The 19,895-nt window shown below is 39.7% G+C and overlaps 2 protein-coding genes across 5 annotated transcripts in view; both read left to right on the top strand.

Annotated features, from left to right (window-relative positions):
- Positions 1 to 387: 387 nt before the first annotated feature.
- Positions 388 to 16,600, top strand: kiaa0753 (KIAA0753 ortholog). Of its 2 annotated transcripts, none has more exons than XM_056757642.1 (18): positions 388 to 520; positions 978 to 1,283; positions 1,367 to 1,592; positions 1,678 to 1,784; positions 1,912 to 1,974; positions 2,053 to 2,274; positions 2,373 to 2,568; positions 2,649 to 2,818; positions 4,246 to 4,361; positions 4,483 to 4,629; positions 5,001 to 5,090; positions 5,801 to 5,888; positions 6,062 to 6,118; positions 6,209 to 6,379; positions 6,610 to 6,685; positions 6,881 to 7,001; positions 13,554 to 13,775; positions 15,339 to 16,600. In XM_056757642.1, the coding sequence occupies exons 1-18, from the start codon at positions 404 to 406 to the stop codon at positions 15,475 to 15,477; spliced, it is 2,634 nt and encodes an 877-aa protein (XP_056613620.1). In that variant the 5' UTR covers positions 388 to 403; the 3' UTR covers positions 15,478 to 16,600. The 2 variants fall into 2 exon arrangements, with proteins under 2 accessions (XP_056613620.1, XP_056613619.1); XM_056757641.1 differs by having other exon boundaries at positions 4,231 to 4,361.
- Positions 16,601 to 19,048: 2,448 nt separating this feature from the next.
- Positions 19,049 to 19,895, top strand: part of pitpnm3 (PITPNM family member 3) — an 89,248-nt gene continuing 88,401 nt past the window's right edge. For 2 of the 3 annotated variants that reach the window (XM_056757013.1, XM_056757011.1), the window contains exon 1: positions 19,050 to 19,496. In XM_056757013.1, coding sequence (XP_056612991.1) covers positions 19,472 to 19,496 — 25 coding nt within the window. In that variant the 5' untranslated portion in view covers positions 19,050 to 19,471. Of the gene's footprint in view, positions 19,497 to 19,895 lie in introns of all 3 variants that reach the window. The other variant, XM_056757012.1, reaches the window with a different exon arrangement.

Here is a 19,895-nt window from a genome sequence, read left to right as displayed (position 1 = left end):
AATTATTCCAGTGCAAGAGTTTTGCAACAAACGCGACGAGGAAGCAAATATGCTGGCTGAGATTTTCCCGGAAATACGTCAGCAGCGTATTGAGTTCAGTTGTTCATTCAAACCTGAAGAGGGAGACCAAGCGTGACGTGAACTAAACGGCATCACCTCTAAAAAAGACACGAAGAAGTGTTTTGTTGTCATGGCGGTGTTTTAAACCGTCTGACTTTTCTATAAACAAACGAGGCTTTTGGTTTTGGTTAACGACAGGCTGTCATATGAGCACATTATACCGAGCAAATGCCGTGTTTACTCGCGGGCTGTTCGTTTAATGCGCCGTGTTTACGTAATGTGAGAAACGGAAGCGAGGCGGATTATTCAAACTGTGCGGATAGTTGCAACGAATTTTATCAGCATGATTTCTGACTTCCAAAGAGGATCTCCTGTGACTATTGGGGAACTGGGCTATGTTAACCGGGAATGGATTCAAAAACGCCCATCTGTGTTTCAGATCTATGGTCTGCAATCTCAGGTAACTGTTGCGTACAATGATGTATTGAAGTGTATGATTGAATGTCTATCTTTAACAAAATGCTGAACAAAATACAAATTTTCTAATGGATTTTATGCTCATTGTGGGAATTGTATTAGTTTGAATGGAAGTTATAATAGTCTCTGGGATTCTTGTCTCTGGTGATATGATGGGTTCTGGCAGAAATGAATCAACAACACAACTTTAAATCCTACTTTAACACAACATAAAGAACACTTTGAGTGATCTCGATAGTGAACACCTGAAGGCTCATAATCGTGTTTGTACTGGGATCCAATACATTATTTTTTTATCAGCAGGAGTGTGGTATGCACAATATATGTATATGTCTATATATAAGACTATTTAAGACACAAAAGTTGATTGAGATTGATTTTATTTTTAATAAAAAGAAATATTAATGAACAAGCAATTTGTTTGATTGTTATCATCCCAGCTTCAATTTAATGACACAGTGGCACCCAGTGTTCTCAACCGAGCGACCCGTGTCGGACCCCCTTCCCCTATCCTGATAGAGAAACTTGTGCATAGGGCAGAGGGACGGGATGATGCGGAGAGCTGCACCAGTTCCTTGCGTCTCTCAGTCCTCTCAGAAGACAGACTGCAGGCTGCGGTCATGCTGGCTAAAAAAGACCTGCGCAGAAAACGTCAGGAATCCATCAGCCGTTTGTCCGTTGAACATCCTATGGAGAGATCACAGAATACCAGCCCTCAGAAAAACAACACGGATCACAGTTTTCAGGTGATTACAAAAACAGATTTAATTGTGTTCTTTTTTGGAGGATTGTCATTGCTTAAGAACTTTGTGTGCCTCCTAAAAATAAGGTATCTTCAGGAGGAACACCAAAGATGTCAGGTCAGAAGAACCATACAAAACCTGGTGCTCAGGTGATGGTATGCTCGCCTCCGAAACCCAGCGGTCAGCCTAGACCGGGCCGGACGCCACCCACCAAAGACCTCAGTCATGAACAACAGCTCAGTCAGGAGATTCGCAAATTACAGAAGGAACTGAGCACATATGTTCAAAGAATACAGCAGCTGACTAATAAAGGTATGGCTGTTTCTAATCTAAGCCCTCTGAAATAGAAAGTGTCTCTGCTGTGCTTTGTTTAAATGTGGAATTTCTGGACTGGCAGGTCGTGTGGTGGAACTTCTGGAGCCAGATGTGAAGCGCAGGATGGAAATCCGTCGGCAGGAACAGGCAGCTCGGTCGGCACGAATAATCTACGTATTGCAAAAACAGGTCTGTAAACACTGCAGTTTATGTACCCAAAGTAATGTAATTGAATCTACGAGATGAAGAAGACGATATTGTGTATGTGCTATAAGTAGACTTTAGAGAACCATAATCAAACTGTCTTGTTGTGCAGGTCAAAGAAATCCAAGAGGATCTAGACAAGCTACATTCTCAGAATACCAAACAAACCAAGAAGGTACCCAACGTTTTCTAGCTAGACTTTGAACATGCACCTGGCATAAGAGTTTTATTTTATTTCTGTGATCCTTTGAAGTTTGTGACAGTGGACAGACTAGCAGCTGCTCACAGGGGAGCTACAAGAGCCATGCAAGTTTTCATCAACCAGCTGTCTGACCCTGCGGAGAGCAAAGTGCCCACCTACTGCAAAGAGCTGGGCCAGCTGATTCGCCAGCTCTCTCTCTGTTCTGCAAAAGTAGAGGTGCGGCAAGGATCCTCTGTCCCCGAGACGGCCCTCGACATCCTGCAGAAGCTAGAGGTGCTGTTGGATCAAATACATATGTGCTCTGTATATAAATGCAGTATGTTACAAAAATTTAATTGGCGATTACTAATGTTTTGATTGTTGTTGCTTAGACCCTTGAATCAGCACTTAGTAAGCAGGAGAAACCAATAGAGAGAGACCCAGACTTACAGAATATCAACCCTGCAGAAAAGACTTCTGCGAAAGTTGTGTCTCGCAGCACGTCCCCTCCTCATCCCGTAAAAGGCCCAACCAAGAGGACCTCACGGAGAGGACCTCCCCCTAAACCCACTACTGTGAAAACAGCTGGTGTGTTCCCTAGCTTTCTGTTGTCGTCTTGTTGCAATCCCAAAAACTAACATAAGTACATATTTTGTATGTGTATACAGGAAGCAGAATGGCTGGGAAGCCCCACAGGACCTCACAGTTATTAGTGAAGGAACGTAATGAAGTTCTGAAGGCAGGGCTTGAGAGCCTTATGCATAATAAACACAAGAGAGAGATTGAACCACAAAGACCCAAGAAAAACATCAGCGCCATCAACCCAGCCTATGTTAAGGTGAGAAGGTGCTCATATTTTTCTAAGAAGTTATGGAAATAGTTGAATTAAGTCATTTCGAATTATGGTAATTGAAAACCATGGTAATATCATTTTTAAGGACATGAAATATTGCCTTCAGTCATTATAAGTAGAGGGGCACTGATTGACCGGCCAGACACCGGAATCGGACGGTTTTTCGTATGCATCACTTCTCGTCGATAGCAAGCCAATCTTTTTTTGCCCGTGATGCAGGCAATAACATCACAGCCGTCAGTACACTCAAAGCCGCAAGGAAACATGTCAACATGTGTGCACACAGCCTGTCTTTCACGGCTCGTTAATACTGTACTCGCATGTGGGTCCACCGCATGCTGCTGACTGACGTGCATCTCTCATATCCGCTGACTGCACCCGCGTACACACGCATCATGTACTGTACCGACAAAAAGGTGCACTGAAGTTCATCTCTTATTTCTTCTTCTATATGGGGTATGTATGCTTGCTAACAGTGATGCTAAACTCTGGCACATGCTAAACTCATGTTGAACTCGTTCAATCTGTGTAATACAAACATAAATTCCATTCAACCTGACTGCATGTCTTACGTTTAAGCTGTGGTAAATTCACCTAGATAAAATGACATTCAACACGACTTCTACTTGTGTTAAAAAAAATCAACCAATATATGTGATGTATATTTGATTGAGTTCTTTACTAACACAAAAAACTGCAAATACATATACATCTTTAAAGTAGAATTCAGATTTTTTTACTTTTTCATTGAAGTTGCATCTGAAATCAACCCACTTCTTTTAATACTACAGACCCAAGATAAAGACAAGAATAAAGTTGAAGTATTTTATTGTTATCTTAGACTTTTGTCATGATGAGTACAAAAATGAAAAAGGTAAATTAAGTGACATGTTTAGTTCAGTAATATTTTATTATTTGTACTTCTTTTTAGTCATAGAGATTCTGTAATTTAATGCAGCTTGGAGAACTGCATTTGGGGAAATTTTAATGTTCAATCATTTATGTAATAAAAAAAGTGCATTGAAGAAAAGTAATATGATTATATATATAGTATACTGTCAATTATAGTTTGTGGATAGAAAATCAGAATCGGCAAGTTTCACTTGTAATAAAATCGTAAAACTGGAATCGGCAAAGAAAATTGCAATCAGTGCATCTCTACTTTTAAGACAACATATACACATCTACACAAAATGGTCATATAACAGATAAAAGGCATAAAACAAAATCTGATGTACTATTCTCGTAATATATGCTAGTTATACAAAGTTTCGTTTTGTGACCATACATATCCTCAGCAATACAATTTAGCTTGTTCAGTCTGCTGTTACATTCAGAATGTTGAGTAAGTAAGCATAAAGTTGATGAAAAATTATACATTACTCTTCATTAATCAGGCCGGTCATGTTCAGGATTGCAATTTCCAGCAGCCCACCGTCTCATCCCGGATGAGGGAGAATCAGTTCCCAGAGAGAGAGACCACTGTGCCCTGGATACCAACATCTCCACACTCCCCTTCGCGACAGCGGTTAGTGAACTTGTTCATTCTACTACACTGTTATATTTTTTCTCTTCACGTATTTCCCTCACTGTTTGATGTATTTCTGTGTTCATGTTTTACTAATATCAGTATGTGTGTGTGTGTGTAGTGTTGTGGCTAGTAGGCCAGAACCCAGATGTCTGTTCTCTTCTGTAAAGAGCCCTGAAAAGCAACAGCCGCAAGTCAAGTCTGTAGACAACACACAGCTCAGCCCCTCATCACATGACAGGAAACAAGTCCAGAATGAGGCTCTCAGGTCTGCTGTTATTATGTCTTGTATAGTGATCATCAGATCCTACTCTTTCAATTTCCTCGGGTGACTGTAGTAGATATTGGTTATTGTTAGAAAATGAAACTTGCGGTTTGGTAATTTGAAAAATTAATTTGGAGAGAGCCTTAGCTACAGGCTTACATTTTTCACATTTTATTGTGCTCTTTTAAGTGATTCAATTCAATGGCTAAGCTCTCTCTAACTAAACCAGTACCGGTCGTCTCTTTATGACATAACGATTGTCACTTTGATCCTCATTTACAACATAGACGTTTGGTGCTGAAGGCGACATTCCTCAGTTATTGTGTGTGTGTGTGAAGACAGTAGAACTGAATAGGTTTGTGTGCGTTTAACAGGCAGGCCTGGCTGGAGCGGATGACTGCTGAGAGATTGACAGAATTGAATCGTCTGAGTGAAGAGGAAGCAGAACGCATTAATAAACTCCGGTAGGACAGCACCACCCTCATTATTATTATTATTATTATAGCCAAGCAGAACTGTACACTCAATAATACGTTACTAACTAAAATGAGGTCAGTCTGTAAAAATGATATTTACATGATCCAATTGTACTGTATCAATGGTTCTGCACCGGCATACTTTCACACCCTACACCCCATCAAGAAGCCTGCATTCAGTGAACCAGCAGTGTCTTGTATTGCCTTCTCAAAAGGGAAGCAAATCGCTTTCCCGCTCCTTCTGCTTCACAACTCCTTCCTGGTGGAACATTCTTCCTAACTCCGTCTGGTCAACCACATTAAAAAAACTACTTAAAACCCATCTCATCTGTGAATACTTAACAGACAAAAAAAACACACAAACCCTCTCTCTTTCTCTCAACAGGTAGTGGTCTAGCTTTTGTTGAAACTAGTAACTTTGTATTGGCATCTATTGTATTATTGCTCCTGTATGACATATCGCTTATTGCTCCCTGAACTCTCTGTAAGTTGCTTTGGATAAAAGCGTCTGCTAAATGACTAAATGTAAATGTATTAGGATAGCTTAAAGAAAGTTTGTTGGCCAAACACACACTATAATTCTTTAGAGAGTTTCAATAATGTAACATCAAGTTCAAATCCTCCTCATTCCTTTTCAACTTCATGTCAAATGTTAGGGTTAATAGTGTTTTATTTCTGTATATCTATTTGCATGGTAGGACCACTGTAGGCTCTTCCACACAATGGGCAGAAAAGGCTGAACGGGTCGCCCGAGAGAGAACTCAACCTTCGTTGGATCAAGCACAGGTAAACACATGCATCTGATGTTCCCACAAAACTAGATTTTTTGTTTTCTCATTGTATTTGTATGATCCCCCTTCAGGCATGCTTTGAACAGCTGTTCTGTGTGTAAACGTTGGCATGGACGAGAATACACAGTCTGTCTCTAGGTTTACAGTTTCTTTCTGTGTCTTATACAGCAGGTGGCTGGCGCAGAAAGTGATGCTCTCAGACAACGGCTTAAGACTGCAGTTAAGGTAAGGAACTCGCACTTTTCTTCACTCTTACATTCAAGACTCCATCTTTTATTTATTGATGGCACTGTGCTATGTTGTAAATAACTGCAGCCTGAGGCTAGTGCAGACGTATTGAGCGAGGCTGTGCTTGATGATCTTCTGGAGGATGCGGCTCGAGCTCTGTGGACCACTGAGAGGCAACAGGTGGCTGAGACTGAGGCTGAGAGACGGCTACAGGGACCTACGCTAGAGAGCATGCTGCTGAGGATGGAGGAGATGGAGGTCAGTTTGGGCTGCGGTGAAAAGCGCAGATGTGTGAAAAGATGTGTGGGACGATTATGGCATTATTGCCATAAGCATTTCTAGACATCATTGTAGTGATGGTATTACGTCGCTTTGGTTTCCAGATCATGTTTGAAGGCACAAACATGCACACATACAAAATCTGCCTTTGAAAACAGAAATGGATAAAATAAATTCATGCTAATTATCTTTAATGTTTTGTTTCCCAGAGAGACCAGGAGGAAGTACGCAGACGTTTTGGCATGATCTCATACTCCGATCCTTACACATGGGATAAAAGCAAAGGTGAGACACACCACCCAGATAGACCATTCACATTTGTCACTTATTCTTAGAACAGAGAATTCTGAGTTATCAGTTGTCCTTCAGGGTGTTGTGAGGTCAGTCTCAACAAAATATATGCTCTGGATTTTATGGAGCTGTAAATGTACAATGGTTTCCACCAGATGGCAGCAGTGTCAAACTTCCTTTTTGTTGCAGATACTCACAGGAAGATGTCTAGCTCTAGACCAGCCTCTCCTCAACCGATACAACTGACAAAGCCAGTCTTAAATGCTCCCAGCACAGCTGACATCTTCCTGCAGGAGCCAGTGGAGACGGGGTGAGTGGTTATCGGCTCTGATTGATTTTATAGAGTATTGACAGATACCTTTGGATCAGTCAAATTAGTCTCCAATGTATTTGCCAGAGGTACAGCACTTTTGCCAGACCCTTTTGTTTATTTGCACTGTAATGTTTGTTTATTTAAGGTATATTCAACAGCAGCCAAAAGAATATCAAATAAATTCCAAAATATCTGCCAGCAATATACCAGTCTCTTCTCTTCCTCCCCCTACTTGCATAGTTGTGCCAAGACAGAGCAGGAGACGGGTTTCTCTCTCCGAACGATTTGGCAACAGCATTTGCTCACTAAATTAATGAGGAAAATGAAAGAATGAAAAGGGACAGTCTTAAGGGCATATGAGTTGTCTAAAGGAAGAGAGGCATGATGGGAAATTTAGTGGAACAGGTTCAATAGATACATTAGATGATTAAAATTGTTTCTTCTCTTCGCCACAATGAGGTCCAAGCTCGGTGTGAGCGCAGTGTAAACTTTCAATCTCCGCGCCCTCTCGTTCGCTCTCAGTGTAGGAGCACTATGTCGACACAGACTTCAAAGCACAGCACATCACATGACTGATCTCAGGGCTTTAAATTGAGTAGTTACAAACCGTCGCATCATACATTCTGTCTGCTACATTTTGTATAGCTTTTACAGCTTTTAGCTCATTTTTAGTTAGTAAGTGATGGTCAGAAGTCTGACTTGTGCATACTTATTTCTGGTATCCTCTACAAACCTAATGAGGAGTTTGGAGCATCAGGCCCACTGAAGACAAGATGATTATTGTGGTGCTTAGTCATTGTTATGAGAGCCTATTGTTTTCCTGTAGTGGATGCCAATAGGATCTCTGGAATTGCTGCATGCAGGGTTGGGTTGCTGCATTTGTTCACTGGTCTCAGGTCAGTGGGCACCATGCTTCAGTGGCTGTGCATTTTTGCCGGTTGGCAGTCTGTTTCATGCATCAAAATAAGAAATGGATTTCCAGATAATAAGGATGACATGGTGTAATCCTTTTAGAATAATATTTTTGTTACCACGTCTCTGGGTGTAAACATAGTTCAGCAACATTGGTGGTTTGACAGGTGGCCGTCCCAGGAAGAAGATTTGGCTGGAAACTCAACCACAAGTTTATGTATCTCAGTGTCTTAACCTTGAGTTAGCGGAGTCAAAATTAGGTCAGTTTGTGCATTCCTAACAGTGCACATGCTGTTCGTTTGACTCCTTCCATCTCTTTAAAGGGACAGTTCACCCAAAAATGAAAATTCGGCCATGAATTACTCTCTCTAGTTGTTCCAAATCTGTATGAATTTCTTTGTTTGGTTGAACACAAAGATATTTGGATGAATGTTTGTAACCCGACAGTTCTCGGACCCCATTTACTACCATAGTTGGAAAAATGACAATGGTAGTCAAAAGTGCCCCAGAACTGTTTTCTGTCCTACATTCTTCAAAATATCTTCTTTTGTGTTCAACAAAACATGTATATAAAATTATTTTTCCTACTATGGTAGTCAATGGCGTCCAAGACCTGTTTTGTTACATGCACTCTTCCAATTATCTTTCTATGTTCATCAGAACAAAGAAATTTATACAGATTTGAAACAACTCTAAAGTGAGTAAATGATGATAGAATTGCTATTTTTGGGTGAACCGTCCTATTAAGCAAGCTAAATTAGCTATTTTGAAGCGTGTTAGGGCTTATTTCTTGCCTGTTTTTGAGAAGTACCTCTCTCTTTCTCTCATGTATTCGTTCATTATTTCAGCACACAACTGGCATAAAGGCAAACATGGATGTCATTGGCTTCTGAGAGTCATGGTTGCTTTGAACCAGCTTTTTTATTTATTTTCCTTCATCCAGTCACTTACGCTGACAGAAAAAACTGGCTCTTAAATGTCAAGGCACCCGGATACTTCTCTTCAGTCTCTCTTAAGCCTGTGCTGGTGCATGAACAGTGACTGACGCTTTGATTAAGTTGGAGAAATCCCAAGATCTGCTCTGTGTCTGATAGTAAAATGCAGAGGATCAGCTATGCTGGACGTCATTCAAGAGAGAACAACTTTATTAGGTGCACATTTCCATTGTGATATATTTGCATAAACACCTATTGTGCTTAAAACTTAGAAGTGTATAGATGCTGCTAGTTTGCACGTTGTAGATGCCTTTTTGCATAGCAACTATACGGCAATATGAGGACAGTCCATTCATCGTGAGGCACATCTAACGAACCTTTTCCTTATCTGTACCTACTTTATTCCTCACTTCAGGATCGACACCTACTGTGGAAAAGTTGCCAGCTGGTCAACTTATGTTTTATTTAATTGACGAAGGACATGGACGCCGCTAAACGTATCTCAACTAATCCATCCAGAGGCAACGTTTGAAGCAGATCTCCATTTATGCTGCTTACTGTGTGTGATTACAGATTAGTCGTTGCTGCTCGATCAAGATATTGCCCCTTGTGTGTCAAAAAGTTAATTTCATCCCTGGTTACAGTCTATCCAATCATCCACTTTCCCTTAATGGGAATCCATCATTATTTCTCTGCATTATACATTGAACTGGTAATTTAGAATCATCCTAATGGCTCAATCAAACTCTCGTTCTGCATTTACGTCCATTTCTCTGGCCTATTTACATCAGAATGGACGATTAAAGGCGGATGAGGGAGCGAAAGATAAAACTCGTGAAAAATGAATTATTCAAAGCATTATGGTAATGACCTCGGATTTAAGTGCGGCAGCTCAAGGCCAACGGACAGAGGATTTATGACAGGAAGCAAGTAAATGTTTATTTGTGTGTGAAATGTGCAACTGGAGGGGGCGGAGTCTCGAAGCTTTGCATCAGTGTAGCAGGAGCTCACAGGAAGTGATTTCAGGATTGATGCTGATTAGTGCATTCAGTTTATTATTTGTTGTGTATTCTCTGATTACCTGTACAGACTGCACGCTGTTTGACAAGGAAACACTGCAGAGTTCGTAAACGGCGCACACAAATATACACCTGAGCAAACAGAGCAGGGATTTTGCTAGAAGGTTGTAATGAATGTGTTTGTTTTAAATGGTTTTATTCTAAGAGGCGTTTTGGTGTGATGAAAGATCTAGGTCTGTTTAGACTTGGAAAAATCAATTGCAGTTTAGATTTACATTAAGTATTTTTGTTAAACAATAAAAACATTTGACTTTGGAAAGATTACATTTGAACATTTAGCACACACTTTTATCTATTATTTAAAAAGTGAGGTCTTTTGAGGTGTTTGTATGAATGCACAATGGCTGAAGCGACTTTAAAAAGGCAATTTAAGGACAATTTAAGCTTTTCAAACCAAAGTTATGGTACAGTCCATTGCATGTTTAGATGGATGTATAGATAGATAGATAGATAGATAGATAGATAGATAGATAGATAGATAGATAGATAGATAGATAGATAGATAGATAGATAGATAGATAGATAGATAGATAGATTTAGACCGATGGCCGTCAACTTTTTTAAAGACATTGGCAGGGGAAGAGTTAAAGAAGGTAAATGGAGTCTACCTCAATTTCTTGTTAAGACATTGAGGTGTCATGAACATACAGAACCATTCAAGCCAATAACAAAATACCACAAACCGTTGTTGAACGCAGGATTAAGAACAGGAACCCTTCTCAAGAGTGTCGGCTGATGATCTGTGACCTTTCAGAGAGGCTATAAGAGTGGGAGGTCTCCACAGAAAGAGTGTCCGGCACATCTGAGCCAGTCTCTGATGCCCAGCACTCATTTAAAGCTCTAAGAGATCAATGGAGAGCCCATGGTGAAGTCTGTCTTCAGTTTGATCCTCATTCTCTGTTCTTTAGCCTTTAATGTCACATCTCCATCATTCTCTTTCTTTCTCCCCATCCACATGTTCAGTTCAATCTGGCCTTTTGACCGTAACCTTGTAGCTGGTGATGGGCTCCCACCAGATAAATCAAATAAATCTGGACCTCTAAAGCTTTATCGTTTTTGATCTGTCCTTCTGAATATTGATGGTCGGCCAGACTCTTCACACGTATCGTCTGTTTGCACAAGGTAATTGTAGCTGCCTCACTTCTGAATGGCGAGGACTGAGATTGAAAGATCTCATCTCAATAGTTGCTCGGTTGTGGAAAAACGATGGAAAACTTGATTTGAAATTGTTGGGCACTCACGTTCGCAGACACACTGGATTGTATGCACAAGCACGTCACTGTGCCGTCTCATATAAATTCCATGTTGAGCTTTAAGAGTGTGTTTCTTGATTGTGAGGCAGAGGAGAAATTGTGCCCTGTATTTTTTGGCTCTTCTGTCGGCATGTTTGGACAGAAGAAAGTGAGCCTTTGGCATTTCATTATGCACACGTCTAGTCACCTTTACATCTTGCAGATATATGACCCTGATATGCTAATTTGTTTCTACACCTCATGTGACCTTACTTGTTTCAGAATTAAATTACCCAAGTACCCGCCTCCCAATTTGCATTCTTAAATTAAACGCTTACCTTGACCGTCCTTCCAGCGGTTCTTGCCTTCTTCGTTTCTTTAATTGTTGCCATTGTGAAGCCACTCAAAGATTTGAGAGAATTCCGCACTTCCGGCGATCTGAAACACTTGGATTAGCTGTTAGCCGGAGCAGTTTTCTATTAGCTGGACAAAGGTGCCTTGCGGGAATGGTGAAGGGGAAGTGATTGCACAATAGCAGCGCCGGCCCCCATAATGTTCCATTAGAGAATAAATGGCCCTTGTACGCGGTTGGCGGCCTTGGACATTAAGTGTATAGACTGCGTTTGCGAGGGACCTGGAATGGAGTGTGAGGTCTGTCTTGGCGAATGTGCTTCTGTTGCGGTTCATGTGCTAAATGTGAGCTTGAAGAGTGCTTGTGCCTCACAGGAGCTGATTATGTCAGAGGACTGGTGCAAATAAACCTCGCTCGGTGCTTTGAGGACACATGGAGGCTTTTTTCTCCCTAGGAACCGTGTGAGGGATGATGCCGGTTTGTTTACGCGATTGCTTTTGATTCCAGATTTAGCCTCACTTAAAAGGCAGCAGTGTAATAGATGGACATATCAATTGAGAGCTTTAATTTGTTATTATTGTGTTTGGATCAGCGCTGCCTCACTGTCATTTATTCCATTAATTGAAGTTCATATAAACATCTGAAGCACAACAGGTGCTGATTTATAGGGGATTGAAATTCTATACAGTTACCCTGTTTTAGAAGTCTTTTTATTACTGTTATCAGCAAGATAATAAATATTGAAAAAGATTTTAATTATATATATGTAGTAAGATGATATTGCCGCTGTCCTTCTCAAACCTTGTATCTCCATATTTCGTGAATAGTTTTTGCAGTAAATAATAATTATAATAACAATTATTATTAGTCAGCTCTTTGTCACTGGGTTTTGCAAATATCTAACCAATTAAAAGTATTAAAAAGTGCTTGTCAACTTATGCAATCGTTTTCTGAAAAATAGCAAATTTGACATGGGAGGATATCAGAAGGACAGCGACGATATGACTGTTTAAAAAGACATTAACATTGCAAAAATGAATTTCTTACTTATGAATCGCTTTGACCTTTATAAGTACTTCAAGCTTATTTTTCTTAACCCCAATGTCATTTTTTTAGTATGTTAACATAATCATACTTCATTTTTTTACTTATTTTCTGACATCAAAGAGTTATTGGGTAGCTGACAAGTAAACTTTTGATCTGTCCTATGGTGTGGAAGCAAAACTGTTGGGAAAAAACTAACAATTGAGATAAATCTGTCGTTGGGATAAATTATGCTAATATATATGAAATATATATTAAAATAAAATAAATATTATCAACAGTTTGTTTTGCAAATGTTTGCTGTTCGACCATAAGACATGTGTAGCTTATTTTCAACTTTCTTAAAATCATAGGTCACTTTCCTTGTCAAGTAAATGTATCATGATTTACAAATTCTTAGATATTTGGACTAAAAAGTGACAAAATTACAAATTAAAAGGTTGAATTTTTGCAGCCTAATTCAAGCTCTGGCAAAATCAAAAGAATACACCATAATTCATTTAAGACAAAACTTCGGATGCTACAGGGCAAGAGTTAACCTTTCTTAAAGGAGCAATGTGAAGATTATAGCGGCATTTAGTGGTAAGCTTGCGTATTGCAACCAACAGCTTTCTCCACCCCTCCCCTTTCGAAACACTACGGCAACTGACCCAGGACAAACATGTCGTCACGTTACGTCAACGTATTCAAGAGATGTAGAGCAGTTTGTCTGTTTAGGGCTACTGTAGAAACAATATGGCGAATTCCATGTAAGGGAACCTGCGGTGTATATAGATAGAAATAACTCATTCTATGGTAATAAAAACATGACACTTCATTATGTATACATCTCATAGACATAGAGTATGTCTAATGTATATTATATTGGATTTTGTCAATAGATCTTCCAAAGAGTTACATGCTGGACCTTTAACTACCTTTTTAACTAATGGCCCCTCTATAGTGAACACTTGGACTAGATTTGCCTGGTAACAGTTCTTTTGCTTTATTTGCAGAGCGGTATCAGAGACATCAGTGCTGGATGAAGATTCTTCTGTATTTAATGACCCCAGTCATGCAGTCACACCAGGAGTAAAGAGGACTGGAGGGCTTTACCTGAGTGTGCCGCCCAGCATGCAGAGGAGCATTCAGAAGTACAGAGAAAACCACGATGCCTTCCTGCAGCTGCTCTCACACGAGGCTGTGGGGAACTTCAACCCCTGGGCCATAGCAGACAGGTTAGAGTCTGATGATGACTTTATTATTTTATGCTGTTTAATTCTTTTACTGCAGTAGGGATGTTACCAAATATGTTAACAAACGTTAAATCTCTTTAATTTGGTGCCAATCATTCTAGAGTTTCCTGTCGTATCTACATTGATTTAGTTTGTGCTGAAGACACCTTCACGGATGTTCACATAGTAAAACTAAAGCTTTTCTGTTGGCACCACAACCAATTACAGATTAGTCATAAGCCCCACCACGATTCTCACAGCGAGCGAGTAGGAGTTGATATTGTTTACTGCCTGGCGGCTATTATGATCCTCGCACACATTGCCATTTTAAATGTAAATATTAGCTCTGTTTTTTGATGGGTGCTAATGTGGAGCGTGCTCTGTGCAAATGAGCATCTTTGTTGTTTTGCTGCCACTCCTGCACGCCCACCCTGCCATTAACATACTTAAGAGAATTTTTAAGTTGGTGCAGTGCGGTGGATATTTATTAACCCCTCTGTGCAGAGAACACTTTTAAAAAAAGTGCAAAAGGGGAACAGAGAAGCTCCACGCCATCCTGGCGCCAAGGACTTGATCCTCTCACCATGGGCTGTGTAGGTGGCAAACAGAAGGATTGTTGCAGAAATCATTTACCAAAGTGAGGAATCCAAAGCGAAAATATTGTTTGAAAATAAGGAGAGAAATGAACCTGGAGGATTGAGTTATGGACAAACAAGAGGGCAACGTAGCACCATAGAGACTGTGGATGGTTATTATTCTAGAGAATTAGAGAAGATCTGAAATGTCACGGCAATTAGTGCTGCTGCTGGGAATGGGTGTGGGCACCTGTCAGTCTACGGTTCATTGTGGGTAATAAAAGCCTTGGAGGCAGTCGATGCCTTGAGTGAAATGAAATGTAGTGGATTCCAGATAGCGCTGCTTTTTTACACAGAGGTAGTGTAATTCTGCCTCCAAGGAGGGATTTAGAGCGGCTATGAATTGGGATGAGCTAGGTTTCTTGGGTATTCTTGTCCCATTACTGTCCTAAGAAGTACACCAATTCAGAGTAGCGAAAAGTCATTTTTAGCACTAGTTATGAGACTAAAAACAAAATCATTTCAGCACATTAAAGGAGATTTTTGTTATAGACTTTTAAGGAATCTTTCCAGATATTTTCCTTATGGACAAAGTGACCATACATTGTCATGTCGACTTCAAAAAAAAATGTCATCAAAAGTATATGATAGTATGATATTAAAGGTCCAGTCTATTAAATTTAGCAGCATCTATTGGTAAGGTTATGAATTACACAAAGCACTACGGCGGCTGACACAGGGCTAAGATGGCATCATGTTTCACTTCTTTGCTGAAGGATATGACATATTTACTGAACAAAGCATTTCTGTCAGTAGATCCTACAAAAAATGACACACCTTTAAAAAACATAGTATATTACGTTTTGCACTCACTCTGAACTAATTTATAGAAAATCTATGTGAAGATTCTCAAGTTTTCATTTCTTTTAAAGTAAAGTGAAGAGTGAGTGATGTGTGATGATGTAATTCTGTCTTCCGTTGTCTCTCTCAGTCTGGCTGAAGAACTGATGGATGAGGCTCTGGCTGATGTGGCAGCAGAATTCCAGGATGTTTGTGAGGAGTATGCGGAAGCTGTTTTCACTTCAGAATTCCTCCAGCCTGTCCAGTCCCCCACTGCATCAGTGTCATAGTTACTAAAAGAAAAACTGCAGCCAGCTCCATTTTATATGACATTGTAGTTTATATTTATATATGTTGTATTTTTTTATATATTTTTTATCAATGTTGAAGGGAATCAGGGAAATTAAAATAAAACAATAAAAATAAATAAAATAAAACAAGCCACTGTTTAGAGCCTACCTTTGTCTGAAAAATATCATTTCTTTTAAAACACAATTCCTTTGTGTGTGCAGACTATGAAACGCAAACAGATGCTGTACAGGTAACAAATGTGACATCATGTGCCAAAATCCATACAGTGCCTTATGCATTAGGCTATTGCTATGCTGTGTTGACAAAGCTTTTAGAGAAGCTACTATGTCAATGCATTATAAGCTTTTAGACTTTTCCTAAAAACATCTCCCTGGTGAATAAGCATTAATCTGTTGGCTCTTTCGTATACTTATTTCTCACCCTTGTTTTTTTCTCTGAGCTAATTGTCTCCAAGCCTACTTTTAAATTCACTAATCTCTCCAGGTGTTGTCCTAAATGCTCAATGTGATGATCGGATCAGGTGATGTATTTAGAATTATGTGTGTTTAGTTTGTGTCGGTAAAGGAAAGGGCAGGACTTCAGATGTTAGTTTAGGAATGTGCTCTGACAGGACACAGGCACTAGTCTTAACAAATGTGTTGAATTCTTTCCACAAAGGCTGTGTGTGGAAATGTGCACGCCCACACCCTTTATATAACCAAGTAAGACTAATCATCAGAAAGGGGTATAGTCATGTGTTTACGCATATGAAATTAGGACCCGTGTAATATTGTGTGACTGTTTAAACGTATCAGTTGTTTCCATATTTCATGAATTATTTTAGTGTGAATTCAGTGAACAGATGTCAGGTTTAATTTCTCCCTGTTGGTCTTAAAGCGACAGTTGTTTGTTGAAGATGCGAGTCTATTGCAGGTAACTCCCTCATGTTTCAAAAACCTACTTATTTGTCAGAAGTGCCATAAGCAATGTAACCGCAGAAATAACTGCATTCGCCAATCATTTTCAAACTTTATTGCACTATAACGAATGCTGTGACATACAATGTTTGCTTGATTTTTGTGCCGTTTAAAGAAATCGAACCTGTACAATATTTATTCTTTCGTATGAATAAGTTACAATGAAAATAAATGTTTTGAAAGGACCTACAGATGTGTGCAAATACAATTATTGGATTTCTTTCTGGCGTTTGTTGTCCTCATTGCTGTGGATGAAATTGCTTTTAAAGGATAAGTCAAAATAAATAGAATTGGCATTTTTTTCAGTGACCAGCTGTTGTAATCATTGTTACCTATCTTTCTGCTTGTCATGCCTGTAGGCGGTTTCTGTTGCTGCTCATACCAGAATCCCAATGCAATGTTGCAATGTTTTGAGTCCGAAGTTTTTTTTTCGCTAGGTTTCCTGACTGATACAAATAGGCCTAGTCCCTGAAGGAGTGGGTTAAAGCATGGGCAGTTCCCAGGCATTTAAGAACTGTTTCCTTACTTCCCCTCTATCAATAGAACACATTGTGATTTACTGCTCGGCGGGTACTTACTGTTATTCTACAGCTGAAGTCAGACTGGGCTGAAAATCAAATACAAATTTAGTGGTGGTGGTATGTGTGTGTGGCAGGGTGGGGTGCATATTGAATAATTACATAATAAATATTTGTGTTGAATAATAGTATATGCACATATGAGACCATATTAAAGAGCGTTGCTGTTACCATTTTTCATGGTGATCACAACCTTACATTAATCAGCTGAACTGCTGTTAGATGTACTGTGACAGAGTTAGTTATTCAAAGTCTTGAGGATTGAACGTGACATTATGATTTATGAACACTTTACTTTCTGCACAGTCACCTCACCACTGGAGATAAGAGATATCAAGCCACGTTTAGGTTAACTACACACTACTAAACTTTGCTCATTTATTTAGAAATTAACTTGTCTTTGACCACAACTTGTGTGATCCTTAAAGAATCACACTGCTTTATACAGTTTCTGCTGCAACAACATAAACAAACGTTATGTGGCCCAAACGTATAGGCGCTATACCATGCATTCTGACTTCTTTTCACTGTTGACTTGCTTAACATGGTCAACTTGTTAAAAAATGAGCTGGATGTGTGACGTGGTATTTCTGTGCTTGATACACTCCCCCAGCACTCTAAAATGTTTCGGAAAGTTTTTTAAATGTCTGGATCCCTGTTTCGTAACTGGGATCCTATTCCTAGTATTGGGCAATTCTGGAAATTCCGGAAAAGCACGGCAAGGCGAAAGAAAGAGCCCACCCACACCCAAACCGACAAACGAGACCCGCATACCATCAAGATTGTCTGCGCTGTGGGCCTGCAGCTGCAGCTTGTTACTCTTGTGATAGTGAAGTTTGGGTGTGTCTGTTTGTACACGGCATTTCAGTGATGGACGTTATATAAACAGTGGATGCAACGCTGGATTTGGATCATTTGAAACTTATAGATGGTGCGGTCCCAGTGTTAAAAGATGCCGGACATGAACTGCACGCAGTAAGTCAAACTAAGTCATGTGTTTGTTCTTGGTTGGCGATCGGTGTTCACAAGCATAATACAAAAACACAAAGGTATTAATGTTGTGTGGTGTGCTCGTGCTGTAGCTCTGTCCCACTGCCTCCAGCAGCTCCTGTTTTTCCGGAAATACTCTTACAGCTGTATCTCTCTTTTATGAATTTGATGTAAAGAAATACTCTTTGAAGACACGACGTATCCAATAGATGATTAGATTAGATTCAACTTTATTGTCATTTCACATATACAAGTACAGTGTAACGAAATGTAGTTTAGGTCTAACCAGAAGTGCAATTAGCAAGTGCAGGATATACAGTGTGAATAAATACAGAATACAATATTAGGAAAATACTATACAATGGGCATGTACTAATACTTCACAGAAGGAATGTTCTATGACAATATGACAGTCGGCTTGCACTATGAACAATATATACAGAAGGCTATATACTGTGAACATTAATGTACAGGTGGTTATGATACTACTGTAGATTAATATGAAATTGTCAGAAATCGAATCTTTAACTTTCAGTAGACCTCTGCAAAGAGTCAATAACTGTTAAGTAGTTTTAATTCAATTAAATATAATTAATATACAATAAAATATGAATGAAAAGAAATACTAATGTACAGTTGATATAAAATAAATTGTTATATTACAACCACCTGGAAGATGCAGAAACACTCTAATAACGTTAATATTAGATTGCCATACTATAATATAAAAGACGTTAATATATTTAACCCAAAATCAGTTGATTGTTGCGAGTGACTAGTATTCAAATCGTGAGTGATGCCTTCATGCGTGCATAATGCAGTGCGCATGCATATTTCGAGCATAAGCATGCATCATACTCGTAAAACAGAGAAACGCTAATAAGTTTGAATGTTTTCCTTTGTTTTAGCCACTGTAAGTTAACTTCAGAATATTATAGTTCTTCACAGAACTGACGCCTAAAAATAAAAGAACTGCTATTCACATCAGGAAAATAAAGGCTAGTTGTTATTGCACGACAAATATTGCGTGACGTAAATAAATAGGCTACTAGTGACGGCGGCTGCTCTGAAGTCTGCATGATGCACTTGGCGTTTTCCAAGTACTTGAGTTCCTTGCAACGTTGTATCACACGGCTCGCGCAGAGCCGCTGGAGGCAGTCGAACCTCGAGCTCAACAGGAGGAGGAGGAGAGAGGACAACAGCAAAGTCTGCACACACACAAACAGTGGTTACTTCAACACAAGGATCCACCTAAGCGTTCATGGATATTCCCACCATCGCATGTCATTTCCGCGGTATCCTTCAACATGAAACACCCGTAGGCTTTAAACAGCTTCTCCCGCGTCCAGCCTCCCCGCGCGCAGACAAGGACAGAGAGAAGAGACTGCGTCCCTACTGTCCAAACTAACAGCAAACACGCACCGGGCGTCTAAAGCGCATTGGACAACATGTCTAAAGAAACCAGAGGAAAGGGTAAGAGATATTTGCGTGTTTGGATGTGACATTGTATCAGCATTCAGAGTCAGTTTACTGTGTTCACGTTGCGCGTCAATCTGTTGGAATGCGCGTGACGGTCCAGGGATGTGTCTCGAAACCTAGTTGGTTGTTCACCTAGACAACATGTTTCAGCTTTTGACCGTATAAATCCTTTACAGGTAGAGAGCTCACTTGGCAGTGTTTTCTCGCTGTCATGAACACTCTTCAATGAGACATGTTTTTAAGCAGACATCAGTTCACAAAGTGGTCGAGATGTTTTAGGATGACAGGGAATGATTTGGGGTTTAGTGAATAGTGTCATATGAATATAAGATGAGTAAATCATTTAAAGAAATTAGGACGTTTTACTTTATGTTTCTCTGGGTATTCTTATAA

The sequence above is a fragment of the Triplophysa dalaica genome, chromosome 9, assembly GCF_015846415.1.
Source record: "Triplophysa dalaica isolate WHDGS20190420 chromosome 9, ASM1584641v1, whole genome shotgun sequence".
Classification (NCBI taxonomy): Eukaryota; Metazoa; Chordata; class Actinopteri; order Cypriniformes; family Nemacheilidae; genus Triplophysa; species Triplophysa dalaica.
This window is presented reverse-complemented; position numbering and strand designations above follow the sequence as displayed.

What these genes read in the sequence shown, in the direction of transcription:
- kiaa0753 (XM_056757641.1), top strand. Translation starts at nt 404, where the DNA reads ATGATTTCTGACTTCCAAAGAGGATCTCCTGTGACTATTGGGGAACTG. An exon ending in ACACGGATCACAGTTTTCAG is followed by an intron (nt 1,284 to 1,366) that starts GTGATTACAAAA and finishes CCTAAAAATAAG; the next exon opens with GTATCTTCAGGAGGAACACC. An exon ending in ATACCAAACAAACCAAGAAG is followed by an intron (nt 1,975 to 2,052) that starts GTACCCAACGTT and finishes GATCCTTTGAAG; the next exon opens with TTTGTGACAGTGGACAGACT.